Source organism: Ovis canadensis, chromosome 15, assembly GCF_042477335.2.
Source record: "Ovis canadensis isolate MfBH-ARS-UI-01 breed Bighorn chromosome 15, ARS-UI_OviCan_v2, whole genome shotgun sequence".
NCBI lineage: Eukaryota > Metazoa > Chordata > Mammalia > Artiodactyla > Bovidae > Ovis > Ovis canadensis.
The window spans coordinates 82,926,694-82,943,738 of NC_091259.1; the positions used below are offsets into that span (position 1 = coordinate 82,926,694).

Consider the following 17,045-nt stretch of genomic DNA (forward strand, 5'->3'; position numbering starts at 1 on the left):
CTCTGCCTTTTCTAAAACCAGCTTGAACATCAGGGAGTTCACGGTTCATGTATTGCTGAAGCCTGGCTTGGAGAATTTTGAGCATTACTTTACTAGCATGTGAGATGAATGCAATTGTGCGGTAGTTGGAGCATTCTTTGGCATTGCCTTTCTTTGGGATTGGAATGAAAACTGACCTTTTCCAGCCCTGTGGCCACTGCTGAGTTTTCCACATTTGCTGGCATATTGAGTGCAGCACTTTCACAGCATCATCTTTCAGGATTTGAAATAGCTCAACTGGAATTCCATCACCTCCACTAGCTTTGTTCGTAGAGATGCTTTCTAAGGCCCACTTGACTTCACATTCCAAGATGTCTGGCTCTAGATGAGTGATAACACCATCGTGATTATCTGGGTTGTGAAGATCTTTTTTGTACAGTTCTTCCGTGTATTCTTGCCACCTCTTCTTAATATCTTCTGCTTCTGTTAGGTCCATACCATTTCTGTGGGTGCCTGCGACTGGCACACTAAGCGTGGGCGAGAGGAGCTACCCCACATCCAAGGTCAGGGGCAGAAGCCGGGAGGACCCCATGCCCGAAGGGCAGTGGCCAAGAGGAGTTATCCCACGTCCAAGGTCAGGGACAGCAGCCTAGAGTGCCAGGCTGCGATGGCGCAGGAACGGCCGAGAGGAACTACCCCGCGTCCGAGGCCAGGGGCTGCCGGGAGGAGCCACCTCGCATCCGTCCGAGGTCAGGGGCGGCAGCTGGGAGGAGCCACCCCACCCCCAAGGCCGGGGGGGCTGCCGGGAGGAACAACCCCACGTCCAGGGAGCGGTGGCTGAGCAGGCTCAGGACGGCCTAGAGGAGGTATCCCATGTTAAAGGTCAGGAAGGGAGGCAGTGAGGAGATACCCTTGGTCCAAGGTAAGGAGCAGTGGTTGTGCTTTGCTGGAGCAGCCGTGAAGAGATACCCCACGCCCAAGGTAAGAGAAACCCAAGTAAGATGGTAGGTGTTGCAAGAGGGCATCAGAGGGCAGACACACTGAAACCATACTCACAGAAAACTAGTCAATCTAATCACACTGGGACCACAGCCTTGTCTAACTCAATGAAACCAAGCCATGCCCGCAGGGCAACCCAAGATGGGCGGGTCATGGTGGAGAGGTCTGACAGAATGTGGTCCACTGGAGAAGGGAATGGCAAACCACTTCAGTATTCTTGCCTTGAGAACCCCATGAACAGTATGAAAAGGCAAAATGATAGGATACTGAAAGAGGAACTCCCCAGGTCAGTAGGTGCCCAACACACTACTGGAGATCAGTGGAGAAATAACTCCAGAAAGAATGAAAGGATGGAGCCAAAGCAAAAACAATACCCAGTTGTGGATGTGACTGGTGATAGAAGCAAGGTCTGATGCTGTAAAGAGCAATATTGCATAGGAACCTGGAATGTCAGGTCCTTGAATCAAGACAAATTGAAAGTGGTCAAACAAGAGATGGCAAGAGTGAACGTCGACATTCTAGGAATCAGCGAACTAAAATGGACTGGAATGGGTGAATTTAACTCAGATGACCATTATATCTACTACTGCGGGCAGGAATCCCTCAGAAGAAATGGAGTAGCCATCATGGTCAACAAAAGAGTCCGAAATGCACTACTTGGATGCAGTCTCAAAAACGACAGAATGATCTCTGTTCATTTCCAAGGTTACCTTTTAACCAACTGTCAAATAATGCAAAGTGTAGTTCTTAGGGAATGTAAAAAACTGCCTAAGCCAATCTCCATGCAGGACTGCTACAGAAAGAGAAAACAGGACTCTGACCTCTGTTTTCTTAAATATTTTTAGCAAAGAAAGAAATTTCCCAATACTTGGCTAATTTGTCTCATTCCTAAACCACTTAGTATAAAAAGTGAAAGTGAAAGTCGCTCAGTTGTGTCTGACTCTTTGAGACCCCATGGACTGTAGCCTGCCAGGCTCCTCTGTCCATGGAGTTTTCGAGACCAGAATACTGGAGTGGGTTGCCATTCCCTTCTTCAGGGGATCTTCCCAACCCAGGGATCTTCCCAACCCAGGGATGGAACCCAGGTCTCCCACATTGCAGGTGAATTCCTTACGACTGAGCCACCAGGGAAGCCCACTTAGTATAAAGTCCCTCCTTAAATCTCTTACTCTTTCTGACCTAAACTAGATTCTTTCGTTCTGCCCTTAGTGGAAACATGGGCTTCCCTGGTGGCTCAGACAATAAAGAATCCACCTGCAATACAGGAGACCTGGGTTCAATCCCTGGGTTGGGAAGACCCCCTTGGAGAAGGGAATGAATACCCACTCCAGTATTCCAGCCCTCCTCCATGGACAGAGGAGCCTGGCAGGCTACAGTCCACAAGGTTGCAAAGAATCGGACCCAACTGAGTGAGTTTCACTTTCTTTAGTGGAAACAAGGAGTAACCGTTTGGCATCCACATGGGAACTACTCTTCAGAGACGCTTGTAAATAGCAACGTGTTAATAAATAAACAACAAGATGTATAACTCAGTTCTCTTTTGTCTCAAAGATGTAATAACTCAAAAGTACATTTCACCTCCTTAGCAATTTACAGACTTCTTTGGTCTCTCTCCAATTTCTCTATGTCCCTTTTGAACTGCAAAGTCCAAAAGTGGGCTTTGCACTCCAGTATTCCATCCAGTGCCAGATTTACATCCTGATTCTTGGATATTATCCTGTTATTATACCCAAACAATATGCAATCATTCAATAAGATAATTCATCTTTATCAACTTAAAAATAACAAACACAAAGACAATGACATAGCAATATGTTGTTGTTCAGTCACTAAGTCATGTCTGACTCTTTGTGACCCCACGGACTGCAGCACACCAGGCTTCTCTGTCCTTCACCATCTCCCAGAGTCTACTCAAACTCATGTTCATTGAGTCAGTGATGCCATCCAGTCATCTCATCCTCTGCTGCCTCCTTCTCCTCTGCCTTCAATCTTTCCCAGCATCAGGATCTTTTCCAATGAGCCGTCTCTTCACATCAGGTGGCCAAAGTATTGGAGCTTCAACTTCAGCCTCAGTCCTGCCAATGAATATTCAGGGTTGATTTCCTTTAGGATTGGCTGGTTTGATCTCCTTGCTGTTCAAGGGACTCTCAAGAATCTTCTCCAGCACCACAGTTTGAAAACATCAGCTCTTTGGTGCTCAGCCTTATGAAACATGTTTAATATTTTGTTCAAAGATGCATGCAACATTGCACCTCTGCTTTGATTAAAGTTGCAGAACTCAGATGTTTATGGACCAAGTCTGGAAGGCTACATGAAGATAAAAACTAATTGATTTGTTTGGGGATTGATGGTGATGACTTCCCTTTTCATTATTGGTATAATTTTGAGGATTTTAAAAAACTGACTAAAATCTTTTATTCACTCAGCAACTTATGGAGCACTCATTATGTGTAAAGACCCAGGGCATGGGTGTTGCAAGGAAAATAAAAGCAGACAGAGATCCTGGTGGTTAGAATAATAGCAGCTAGCTATTATTAAATGCTTACTGTATCCTAATTATTGTATAGGTTAAGAAAGTGGGACACAGAGAGGTCAACTAGTTTACCTAAGATCACTCAGAGCAAAAGCAGAATCAGAATTTGAACACAGTCATTCCAAATGTGTAAGACCTTGGGGTTAACCACACTGCCTTTCATAATAACCTATAAGATAGAAAGAGCCATGGCATTGGAAAACAGTGCTCAATCTTAAAATCACAAAATGAGGAACAAGTTGATATCTTGTGCCTGCTTCCTAGGGAAAGTTCATTTATAAGCTATCCTTGTCTGGAAAAAAAAAAAAATCCTGGATTCCAATTGACAGGAAGTACAGGATTAGAGACTGGTATGTTAAATGATTCTCAGAGATGCAGCCTATGAGAACAACCCAGAATGTGGGCTCTCTGCAGGGAAAATGACCCTATTTCCTCAACAAATAAACTGCCAAACTTGCAAGACATGTCAACTAAAAAAGAAAAAAAGAGAGAGATAAATGATGATCACCCAGGCACTCAGCAAACATTTATGCACCCACTGCATGTCAGGTACCAAACTAAGTGCAGGGAATACACTGGTGAGCAAGATAAATGCAGTCCCTGCCCTCACAGAGCTCATGCTCTATAGCGAAAGCATCATGGGAGTTCAGAGGAGAAGCAAATACCCATCTTTGAGGCTATAGGAAAGAACAATCTCCTTCCACTCTCTGTTCCACTCCTTGTGGAGGCAAAAGGGGCTAGAAGACAGGACAAAAAGTCTCAAAAGGAAAGTAATGCTCAACTATGTCTCAGTTTAAATATTATATAAATTTTTTAAAAAAATAACAAAAGGTGGCATCTCATTATTCAGCAAGACTTTGGAGAGAAGAGTTAAAAATAACAACAGGGTCAGGACTGGGATAGACCATTAATGTTCCTGGCAACCTAAGATTCTAGTCCCTGTCTAACTTTTACTCAAATAATCCTTGAGCATTAAGTGCCAAGCACTGAGCTAGATCCTGGAAATATAACTGTAAATGAGCCACAGTCCTTGCCCTCCAGGAGATTATAATCTAATGAGGCAGACAGATGAGAAATTCCAATATCATGTATAAGGCCAGTGATAAAAAGCACAGAGTGAGATGTGCTGTCTACACTGACAGCAAACGACCTCTACGCTGAACAGCGTTGTTTTGTTGTTGTTCAGTCGCTAAGGCGTGTCTGACCCTGCAACCCTTAGATTGTAGCCTACCAGGCTCCTCTGTCCAGGGATTTCCCCAGCAAGAATACTGGAGTGGGTTGCCATTTCCTTCTCCAGGGGATCTTCCCAGACCAGATATTGAACCCATGTCTTCTGCATTGCCAAGTGGATTCTCTTTTACTAAGTCACCTGGGAAGCCCTGGTGAAGTCACACTGAGCAGAGACACAGGACAAACTGAAATTAGAAAGGGGGTGGGGTGTGGTATGTGATCCAGGTTTGAGGGAACAGTTTGTACAAAGCCCTGACAATGAGAGAGCCTAGGATTGCAATAACACTGTGGTTTACAGAGTTGTTCCAAGTAATGCTGCTAAATTGCTGGCTATATTGCTAAACTCCTTCATTTCTCATTCCCAAGTTCAGGAAGTGTTCTGAGCACAGGCACACCTAGGGCCAAATTGAGACAGATTCATTTGATGACCCCCAGAAGCAGAGGGCCCCACTTGTCAATCTCACACAGACTTCAGTTCAGTGCTTTGCATACAGAGGTACCACTGAGTCTACTAAACACAGAACAAACGGAAAAAATTCATCTGAAGGCATCATTACTACCTCAAATCACATCCTCCACGTTTCCAGTCCCTACTCCCAACCCATCTGTTGCTGCACAGCAGGGCACCTCTCCACGCGTCAGTGTAAGGGTATTATCATGCTGCTTGGCTTAAAAGATGCACTCAATAAACAGTGGCTGTAGTAAAATGTAACGATGTAGAGTGAGGTAGGTGACGATGCTATCGATGACGATGATGACGTAGGGCAGCCATTTGTTCGTCCTGTTAGTCACTTTTTGGAGTCACAGCAACCCCGCCAGCCCGCACAGCTTCAAGCAAGACGTCTGGGATCCACTGTCCTTCCAGACACCGTCCACGCCCAGACCTCCCTGGGAAGCACCACTCTATCTCGCCCTAGGGCTCCTCTCCAGAGAGCCCACACATGGCGGGAACGTGAGGGGGCGGGGACAGACCAGGGCGCCTCAGAGCCAATCGTCCGGCGAGAGGCACTCAGCCAATAGCAGAGGCGCTCCAGGGTCGTGGGGCGGGGCCCCAGGGAGGAGCCGTGGCGTCATAGGTCACTGGGCGGGCCGGGGGCCAGGCCCGCGGCGCCTATGGGGGCGGGGCGGTGGCAGCTCCAGCAGTCAGGGCGGTGATGGCGGCGGCGGCAGCGGCGACTGCCTCAGCGGCGGCGGCGGCCCAGGCGCCCGCGCCCCGTGGGGACGGCGCCTCCTCAGTGCACTGGTTCCGCAAGGGATTGCGGCTCCATGACAACCCGGCTCTGCTGGCGGCCGTGCGCGGGGCGCACTGCGTGCGTTGCGTTTACATCCTCGACCCTTGGTTCGCGGCCTCCTCCTCAGTCGGGATCAACCGATGGAGGTGAGGGGGGCCCCGGGGCGGGGGCGCGGTTCTTGGGCCCGGAGCACGCAGCCTGGCCTCTGGGGCACCCACCCTCAGAAGCGGAGGCTCTGGTCCCAGTCGCCTCTGCCGAAAGACCCCGACCTTAAGGAGGTGCAGCAGGGCGACGGAGCCAGGTGCCCGGAGGGGAGAAGCCGGGACCGGGGAAGCAGTGAGTCCCGGTAGTAATGGCCTGGGGTCGAGGGGTTAGCCTCAGGAGGGCTAGCCTCTGACACCGCGGGTCCGCACTGGGTGCTGCCCTCTTTGGTTGGTCCTCACGACGTTCCTGTGGGACAGATCATGATCCCCGTTGTACGGGTGAGACTCGAATCCTAGAGAGACAAGCTGACCTGCCCGAGGACTTGCAGCCAGTGAGTGGCAGAATAGGGACTCCTGTCTAGGCATGAACCTGGGGCGGGGTGGGGGTGGGGTGAGGACAGGGAGGGTTCCTGAATTGACAGCACAGCAGATGCCTGCGTTTTTCAAGTAAAGAGCGCATTGCCCAGCTCCTGAAGGTCATCTTTAAGCCCCGGGGGTTTTTTTAATCCATTTTTTTCATCCATCCTGCCTTCCCTCCACCAAGATCATCCTGTCTCTGGGAGATGTCTAGAGACTCTGGCTTAGCATCAGATAAAGCAAAGTGCCAGGCTCAAGGGCATGTTCAGTTAGAGACACTTTGTCCTGAGCTAGAGAGCAGAGAACAGTGCTTAACCCACTTTGGAGAATTCCCTCAGCAGCTATGGACTCGCCAGGAAAAAAAAAAAAGAAAGGAACCAAAAATGTCCCCTCCTTCCTCTTCTTCTCTCAAGACTGATTTTAAAGCACGGATGAGCGATTGTGAATTAGACTTTTATCAGCTGACGTGCTGAGATAGGGAGCAGGAAAGCAGTGGTATCGAGGGCCCCTCTTTGATGACACCCAGGAGATGGAGTGGACAGGATCATGGGAAAAGATGAACAAAGAGGCAGTGGATGTGCTTTCTCTCTAAGCAGTGTTTGAAACCAAGGGGTTCTGAGACACTGTGTTCCCATCTGTGTGCAACACGCCCTGCAGTAGTCCTCTGGTTTGTTTGCATTATTCTGGAGGATATTTGCTTGTGGCCTTGTTGCACAAGGGGCAGAGTTATTCCCGGGATACGCCGGCTCTCCACCATTCTTTCCTTTCCAAGGTGTGTGCCCTGCGAGGAGAGTGAGTGCCCCCAGCAGTGGGTCTATTCAGTGCCCCTCCCGCCCCACTTAATATAGTATTGAGAGAACCACTAAAAACAGTCCTGTGGAGAGCCTGCCCACACAGTTTTCAGCTGCTGTATTGCTCTGCCTCTGCTCCAGTTTCTATAGATAGGAGGTTGGGGTTGACAAACACTCTCAAATGACCTGCCATCCCTAGCATGGACTGAGTCTCAGACTCTGCCCCTCTCCCAGTGGCAGCGTGCCAGGCAGAGTAAATAGAATCCAGACTGCTTGCTGGTTGTATTGTCACGAAGGAGGTTCTTCTTTTATTAGGTTTTGGAGGACATTGCATAGGACTGCCTATACTTTTGTGGTAGTGGAGGTCACAGATCAATTACGAAAACTCTGTTGCTGATTAAACTCAGATGCTCGGGTCAAATCCTGAAGTCAGAGGCCATGCAGGAATGCAGATGTTAATGGAGCAATTATTTAATGAATGCCTAATATCTGCCAGGCACTGCTGCTAGGGACACAGCAGTGGACACACAGATGTGGTATCCAGAGCGCCCGGAGCCTATGTTTTCGTGGCACAAGACAAGTAACCAGCCTTCCTTTAGTAGAATTGATGCCATGAAATAAATAAAACCGGGGGACATACTAGGGCAGTGGTTCTTAACCTTGCGGCGCACAGGAATCATTTAAGGACCTTTGAAAGATGCCTGGGTCCCCTTCTCTCCCAGTTCCATTCCATTGTTCTGGGTTATGGCCTGGGCACTAGGGTCTTTAAAGCTGTCATGTGCAGCAAAGCCAGAGAAGCACTGGCCCGAGAACCCCAGCCTGACAACTTGGGATACGTGTTGCAGCTCATTGGCAAGAAGTGCGATTTGTTTTGGCATCAGACGAGAGGTGAAGTCACCCAAAGTAGATGGAATACGATCACTGCTCTTGGGTTTGGACACAGACGCATTCATACCACCCCCACCATACTCTGCTCCCAGGTTCAGCGTGAAGGCAGAACTGCAGGCGGTTTTGTGCATTTTGTTGGGGGTTGAGGGAGAGATAGAGCCGGACGCACCTCTGCATAACTACAATAGGTGTAGTCTTCCAGTGGCTGTTTCTGGATCTGGAAGTGACCTGGGAGAACTGTGCCACAGCAGAACATTCTAGCTCTGCAAATACTTCAGTTGCTGCTTCTGAGAAGCCTCCGCGGAAGAGTGGGTTCCAGGCCTTCTGCCAGAGGCCAGGGGGTCACAATCTGTGTCTCTGTTATCCTCCTGTACTTCCTACACTGACTCCCACACTGCGTTCTTCAGCAGATAAATCAGATTAAAATAACCATGAAGGACACTTTCTAAGAGTCAAAATGGACAGAGAAAGGCAGCCGAGAATATGTAGATTTATTAGCATAGGAGTAGGGCTAGCGCACCCCTTGCCTTGGTGGCGGTGGGAAGTTTATGGCTCATGGTAGCATTTGAACCTCAGGACTTTTTTTTGTCAAGTACTAATTAGCCCTGTTCCACTTTCCCCAGCCCTACTTACCCCAAATTTACTGCCTCTGGAAGGACATACTGCAGTGAGAATAAAAAAAAAAAAGCGGGGGGGTGGGGGGGTGGGGTGTGAACTGCTTCTAGATTTTAAAATGGGTACTCCAAATAAGCCTCTGCATTTTTTGCTTTTTTAATTACCTTTCTCTCCCTACTACAACTGAGACAGGTGTTGGGCAACAGTTCATTCACCTCAGCCTTTATTTCTGTCGTTTACTCTGGCTCTGTGCTGCACCTGTCGTCAGGAACTTTGGGGACAGGAGGAGTTGGCAGAAATAAAATATCAGCTGAAATTGCTCAGTTAATAAAAGGTGACCTGGGATGCCTGGTAAGAACAACTCCCTTCCCACTGCTGGGAGCTAAACACGTGTGCACTGCCCATGTTGGGTGATTCTTGCCTGGAGCTTGGCCAGCAAGAAGGAGATTGCAAACTGTGGTCTGCTGGTAGGGAATTTGAGTTTCTCTGTACCCAGCAGAGTCATTTTTATTGTTCTACTGCTGAGAAAATGTTTCCATCTGCCCCAAAGGCATGAAAACTTTGAACTTCATCTTTGTCTTTGAAGTTAGGGAAGAATAAATATATTTTTATCGAAGTGATACATAGAGATCCATCCCTGCTATGGACTGTGGGTTTGGGTTGTCCTTTTCCATTTGGCCTAAGCACTCTTAATTTCTTTTTTTTTTAATTGGAGTATAATGGCTTTACAATGTTGTGTTAGCTTCTGCTTACAACAGCATGAGTCAGCTATCTGTTTACATATATCCCTTCCCTCTTGAGCCTCTCTCACACCCCGCTCCCATCCTGCCCCTCTCGGTCATCACAGAGCGCCAGGCTCGTCTCCCTGGGTTATACACAGCAGCTTCTCCCCAGCTATTTTATCAACAGCCCACGTCTATATATCAGTGCGACTCTCTCAGTTCGTCCCATTTCCAGGAGATGTGTGTGTGTGTGTGTGCACGTGCTCTCTCAGTCATATCCAACTCTTTGCAGCCCCATGAACCGTAAACTGCCAGGCTCCTCTGTCCATGGAATTTTCCGGGCAAGAACACTAGAGTGGGTTGCTATTTCCTGCTCCAGGGGACCTTCCAGACCCAGGGATTGAACTCTCGGCTCTTGTGTCTCCTGCACTGGCAGCAGCTTCTTCACCACCGCATCACCCGGGCAGCCCTTAGGAGAAGTTAATTTCTATTAATGCCATATGCAGCCAGTTTGGGCCAGCCAACAGTATCATCATTACAGTTAAATAACCTTGGATTGAAACAGGGAGACTTGGTCAAGGGCGATCTGGACCCCAAAAAAGAGTTCACTATCATTTTCCTTCCTCCTATTAATAACAAATAAACAAAAATATTTCTCAATACAGAATCTGCTGTCTCTGGAGAAGTCTTTGCCTAAAGATTTGCCTGTCTTGTTTTGAAAGGCTAGCTCCATGGAGTCCCTGAATTACTGTCCTCTTAGTATTTTTGGAAATCCCAAGTTGGTTTCCTCTGCTGTGCTTCTGACTGCAGGGCACTTACATAATGCAGCTGAGCTGCACATGGCGTCTGATCCAAAGGGTGAGCATGAGCCGCTCACACAGGGCTGTGTGCTCTGAATGTCGGCCGTGTGAGCTCGGCTGGGAGCTGCCAAGGGTGAGCTGCTGCCCAAACACTGCCACCTCCAGTGCCCAGGCCAGTTTTCTCTGGAGTCGTCCCTCATTGGAGTAAAGAGAAACTGGCCGCATGGAGAGGAGGGCTCTAGGGGAGCACAAAGGCCCAAGGTTCTCTCTGGTGAAAGAATGTGCCCGCCAACACCAGGGCGCTTTTGCCCAGCAGCAGCACTGCTCCACATTCCTTCTTGGCAGGCCTCTCGGGTAGTGCCCTAGCCGCGGCTGCAGTTTCTCTGCTTGGAGTCTGGGGCTCCTGGAGGTCATCGTGAGACCTCCCTGTCTGGAGAAGCCCTCTGCAGGGCTTGACTGGGGGTTAGGGGAGTTGGAAGTAATAGCATTTCTAGAGGGCCAAAACCAGGATCTCAAAGAGAGGAACTTAAGTGAAAACAAACTAGAAGCCAAGGCAGGCAGCTTGTCAATAGAAGCTAGAAACGTTAATGTGCAAAGCAATCACCAGGGGAGCTTGCTACAAATGCATATTCTGTTTCTGGAGGTCTCGGAGGGAGCCTGAGGTCCTGCATTTTGGCAAGCTTCTGGGTGACTCACAACTGTTTTGATCCCCCTCAAGGAACAAGGATTTGGTAGCAAAGTGTTGGCCTCAGTGTTCAGGGGGTGAGTACTGGTTGTGAGGCATTGGAGCCTGGTGGTTACGAATGCAGACACCAAGCCACACTGTCCAGGTTTGAATTCTGGTTATTCGTTAGGTGAATGATGTTACACAGATTACTTAGTCTCTCTGTGCCTCAGTTTTCCTCAACTGTAAAATGAGAATTAAATGAGGTGATGTATGTAAAGCAGGTAGAATAGAACCTGTGTGTGCGTGCTCAGTCCTGTCTGACTCTTTGCAACTGCATGGACTGTACCCCACCAGGCTCCTCTGTCCATGGAATTCTCCAGGCAAGAACACTGGAGTGGTAGCCATTTCCTCCTCCAGGGAGAATAGTACCTGGTTCACTGTAAATGCTCATGAAATGTTAGTTACTGCTGTTACTATTACCATCGTTTGGTTGCTGAGTTCGGAGTCCTGCCTTCTGCTGCCTGCCTTGGCTGTAGACTTCTCTTGTCAGAAAGGGTTCTCACTGGGTCATCTGTACTTCAGAGGTGCTGCAAGGAATCTCTCCTTTTGATCAATGAGGTCTAGAGTCTTCCCTGGTGGTCCAGTGGTTAAGAATCCGCCTTGCAGAGCAAAGAACACACGGTGGGTCAATCCCTCGTTGGAGAACTAAGATCTTACGTGCCATGGAGCAACAAAGTCCAGGGGCTACAGCACTGAGCTTGCTCTCTCTGGAGCCCACACACCACAACTAGAGGGTCCATGCACTGAAACAAAAGACGGTGCAGTGAAGATGGTGTGGCACCTAATACCCCTTACAGCCAAATAAATACATGAGGTCTAGAAATAGAGTCTACAGAAGGCAGCTGGAACCTTGCTTTCACGTGCATGCCAGTCCTGTTTGTAGCTTCAGCGTCCTGTTCAGCCTAGTGGACTGTGAAGGATGCGGGCCCCCAAGTGCAAGACAGGCACATTTCTGGGAGGCGCAGATGGAGGAGCCTCTGTCTAGAGGTTGTGAAGTCTGAAAGTCGCCAGTTACCCTAGGCATCCTGCAGGTGGCATGGAAGCAATCTCTCTTATTTCCCTCCTGAGAGGAGGGTGAGGCCTGAGAGGAGGCCAGCGCGAGTGCAGTGCAGTGCGTCACTGTCTCAGCTTTGCTTTTCTAAGGGTGTCAGTGCTCAAAAATAGAAATTCGCAGAGGCGGAGCTCTGGCTTTCAGCCTGTCAGTCTCCCATTGCAGCCTCTCAGAGAGTCCCTGCCTGCTCCTCAGCTAGCACAATGCTTCCGGCTGAGCCCAGGACTCATCTTGTGCCAGAATGTGGATCTCTGGCATTCACTGCCTGGGAGTGTCATATCAAAGACGTCAGAGGCGGCAGGGGGGCCTGAGAACAGTCAATGCTTCTGTAAGGCTCCCACAGTCAAGGGACTGTGCTGTGCGGCGGAGGATCCCCTGGGTTTCATTGTGCTCAAAGTAGACTCTAGTGACTCCCATTGTTGACGAGGCTGGGTGGGAGACCCCAGGGTAGGTAGCAGGAGGTGGCTGTGAACCAAGCTCACCTGCCAGGGCCTCTTTCCTGCAGAAGAGCAGGTCAGTGGATCACCTGGAGTCTGGTGTGTGTTCGTCATAACATAAGCTTACAAGAATCTCAGCCCCTGGAGCAGTGTCTGATGTGCCGCTAGAAGGCTTAAGGAAGAAAACATGGTTTGAGTCTGACCAACAGTGTCGGGTAGGAACCTGTCCCCAATAACTGTGATCTTCAGCAAATTTATTATCCTCTCTAGCTCATTTTCCTCATCTATAAAAAAGGGTAGTATTTTTCTTCAAAATGTGCTGAGAGAATTCAAAAGAAAACATGCTTAGCATCTCAGGCATATAATAGTACTGATAACATTAGTTGTCTCTAGAGAGGAGCATAAAATTCCCAGGGGTGCAGGAGAAGGAGACTTCTTTTACTGTGTACCCTTTTGTAACTTGAATTTTGAACCACATGAATAGTTAATCTGTTTATACTGTTAATTTAAAGATAAAATAGAGGTCATGAAATGTATTGATGGGGACTTACCTGGTGGCCCAGCAGTAAGACTCCATGCTTCCAATGCAGGAGGCACAGATTTGATCCCTGGTGGGAGAAGTAAGATCCCATATGCCCCATGGTGAGCACCCTTCCCCCACCACCCAAAAAAGTATTGATGAATTTCTCAGAAAGGTGATCATGCCTAGCTGTTCAGTTCAGTTCAGTCACTCAGTCGTATCCGACTCTTTGTGACCCCATGGACTGCAGCACGCCAGGCCTGCCTGTCCATCACCAACTCTCAGAGTTTACTCAAACTCATGTCCATTGAGTCAGTAATGCCATCCAACCATCTCATCCTCTGTCATCCCCTTCTCCTCCCACTTTCAATCTTTCCAGCATCAGGGTCTTTTCCAATGAGTCAGCTCTTTGCATCAGGTGGCCAAACTATTGGAATTTCAACTTCAACATCAGTCCTTTCAATGAATATTCAGGACTGATTTCCTTTAGGATGGACTGGTTGGATCTCCTTGCAGTCCAAGGGACTCTCAAGAACCTTCTCCAACACCACCAAAAGCATCAATTCTTCGGCACTCAGCTTTCTTTATAGTCCAACTCTCACATCCATACGTGACCACTGGAAAAACAATAGCCTTGACTAGACAGACCTTTGTTGGCAAAATAATGTCTCTGCTTTTTAATATGCTGTCTAGGTTGGTCATAACTTTTCTTCCAAGGAGTAAGCGTCTTTTAATTTCATGGCTGCAGTGATTTTGGAGCCCCCCAAAATAAAGTCTGTCACCGTTTCCACTGTTTCCCCATCTGTTTGCCATGAAGTGATGGGACCGGATGCCATGATCTTCGTTTTCTGAATGTTGAGCTTTAAGCCAACTTCTTCACTCTCCTCTTTCACTTTCATCAAGAGGCTCTTTAGTTCTTCTTTGCTTTCTGCCATGGGTGGTGTCATTTGCATATCTGAAGTTATTGATATTTCTCTTGAATCCAGCTTGTGCTTCATCTAGCCCAGCATTTCTCATGATGTACTCTGCATATGAGTTAAATAAGCAGGGTGACAATATACAGCCTTGACGTACTCCTTTTCCCATTGGGAACAAATCTGTTGTTCCATGTCCAGTTCTAACTGTTGCTTCCTGACCTGCATACAGATTTCTCAAGAGGCAAGTCAGGTGGTCTGGTATTCCCATCTCTTTCAGAATTTTCCACAGTTTATTGTGATCCACACAGTCAAAGGCTTTGGCATAGTCAATAAAGCAGAAATAGATGTTTTTCTGGAACTCTCTTGGCTTTTTCCATGATCCAGCGAATGTTGGCAGTTTGATCTCTGGTTCCTCTACCTTTTCTAAAACCAACTTGAACATCTGGACGTTCACAGTTCACGTACTGTTGAAGCCTGGCTTGGAGAATTTTGAGCATTATTTTGCTAGCATGTGAGATGAGTGCAATTGTGCGGTAGTTGGAGCATTCTTTGGCATTGCCTTTCTTTGGGATTGGAATGAAAACTGACCTTTTCCAGTCCTGTGGCCACTGCTGAGTTTTCCAAATTTGCTGGCATATTGAGTGCAGCACTTTCATAGCATCATCTTTCAGGATTTGAAACAGCTCAACTGGAATTCCATCACCTTCAGTAGTTTTATTCATAGTGATGCTTCCCAAGGCCCACTTGACTTTACATTCCAGGATGTCTGGCTCTAGGTGAGTGATCATACCATCGTGATTATCTTGGTTGTGAAGATCTTTTTTGTACAGTTCTTCTGTGTATTCTTGCCACCTCTTCTTAATATCTTCTGCTTCTGTTAGGTCCATACCTTTTTTGTCCTTTATTGAGCCCATCTTTGCATGAAATGTTCCTGTGGTATCTCTCATTTTCTTAAAGAGATCTCTAGTCTTTCCCATTCTATTGTTTTCCTCTGTTTCTTTGCATTGATCACTGAGGAAGGCTTTCTTATCTCTCCTTACTAGTATTTGGAACTCTGCATTCAGATGAGTATATCTTTCCTTGTCTCCTTTGCCTAGCTGTGCAGGTAATACATTTTTGTGGTCCTGTAAAGTAAACAGACCCTGAAAGCTCTCAGGCAATGGTCGTTTCCTGTCCCTGTCCCACGTTGATCCAGCCCTCAGGCCAGGTGGCTTGTGTTTCTGGAGTCCCACAGCCATGGATGCATGGGAGGGAATCCTCCAGACACATACCTTCTCCCTCTTGGGATGAGAACTTGATGGCCAGGGCCCTGGAGAGGCCTGAGGAAGGGGCTACCTGCCAAATGAAACGCTGGGGACCCAGCCCAGGCCATAGGGCTGTGTCAGGAGACACCCACACAGACCAGAGCGTGAGTGCGGAAAGACAGGGAGTCTGTCGGACCAGGGTGGATGAGACCTTCCAGGACAACTGCAGTCTTGTTCCTCTGCTGATGGGACCTCTGCCTACATACCACAGGACTGCCCTTGCTTCTCAGATGGCTCCCCCATCTCTTCTCCCTTGTGGTTCTCACAGTCCCCTAGTGATGGGCAGATAGTTACACCCAGGGCCTGAGGCCAAGAGGGAGTAAGCGACTTGCCTCTGATCGCGAGGAATGGCTCGAGTAGGAGCAGCTCACACTCCCCCAGGTTCCTCTCTTCTGGGGTCTGTACTGAATGCTCTTCTGCATTATTTGGCTTTCTTTCCTTAACAGTTCTATGCGATGGGTACTAACACCAACTGTGTATGACAGATTAGGGGGGAAGAAGCTAAAGGGGTTAAGTAATTACCTAAAGCCACGCAGCTAGTAATGGCAAAGGCAGGATTCAGCGGAGGTGGCCCTGACCCCCCACCACATCACGCCTGGACAAGAACCCAGGAGAACTGTGCTACTGGTTTGGCATAAACAAGGTTCTCGCCGCTTTGTTGGGAAGAAGTGGCTGTTTGTTATGTTACCACCAACAAGGACTCCGTGGCTTCTGCAGGTTCCTGCTTCAGTCTCTGGAAGATTTGGACAGAAGCTTAAGGAAACTGAACTCCCGCCTCTTTGTGGTCCGGGGCCAGCCGGCTGACGTGTTCCCGAGGCTGTTCAAGGTACGTGCGCAGAGTGCGGGACAAGACGGTGAGCGCCTGCCCCCCGCGGACTGAATGAAACGACGTTCTGACTGAGAGAAGTGGAGACAGTCAGGGCTGGGCTGACCACTGCTGCTAGGGAAGCTGGGAGCGGATGGAGCTGGTCAGCTGCCCACAGAATGGAAACTGTGTTAAGGAAAACATCAGGGAATCTGGTGTCTTGCTGGAAAGTTCCCAGCTCAGTTCAGACATGGGCTGTAGCGACTTATTTCACCCCAGACACCCCTGGCTCCCTTAACTATTTTCCTGGTTCAAGCCAGCAAGGTTTATTAGGGCTCTTCTTGCACCAGGAGTTTGAGGGTGAGGTTTCCTGTTTGTCTAGGGGCATTTCCCCTCTTGCTTTGCTCCTCTTATTGGGAAAAAAAAATCAGCCTCTTTAAGGGAGTGTCCCTACCTCCTCTGTAAATGATCGACAAAATCTTCATTTCAGTACCACATAGGCCTCTGGTTGCTGTATCAGGTAGCCAGCCCAGTTTCCCCCACAAACCCTTTATAATACACATTTTTTAAGACCCAAACGGGTCTTAAAAAGACAGACGTGCTCATGAACAGAGGGCTCTAGGACATCAGCACACAATTGTTTCTATGCCTCTCTGCACCCCGCTTCCTTTCCTGTTCTTCCTGGAGGGAAAAGACAAGAGGAAAGACTGAATGTCGAGGCAGGCAGCTGAGTAAATACTTCGGCATTCACTTCACCTCCCCACCTCCCCACCTCCCCACACCCCCACACACAGACAAACATGCACAAATCACACAGTGCTGGTAAGAGCCAGCATTCACTGAGGGCTGACTGTGAGTCAAGCGCTGTTCTCAGTACGTGCTCTATGAACATTAATGCCTGTACTCCTTGCCGCTGCCCTCAGAGGTAGGTGCTG

The 17,045-nt window shown here is 48.4% G+C and overlaps 1 protein-coding gene across 1 annotated transcript in view; it reads left to right on the forward strand.

Moving 5' to 3' along the window:
- The first annotated feature begins 5,845 nt into the window (after nt 1–5,845).
- The window catches only part of CRY2 (cryptochrome circadian regulator 2), a 34,986-nt gene continuing 23,786 nt past the window's right edge, over nt 5,846–17,045 (forward strand). Inside the window, exons 1-2 of the mRNA XM_069553985.1 lie at nt 5,846–6,119; nt 16,023–16,131. Coding sequence (XP_069410086.1) covers nt 5,896–6,119; nt 16,023–16,131 — 333 coding nt within the window. The 5' untranslated portion in view covers nt 5,846–5,895. The remainder of the gene's footprint in view (nt 6,120–16,022; nt 16,132–17,045) is intronic.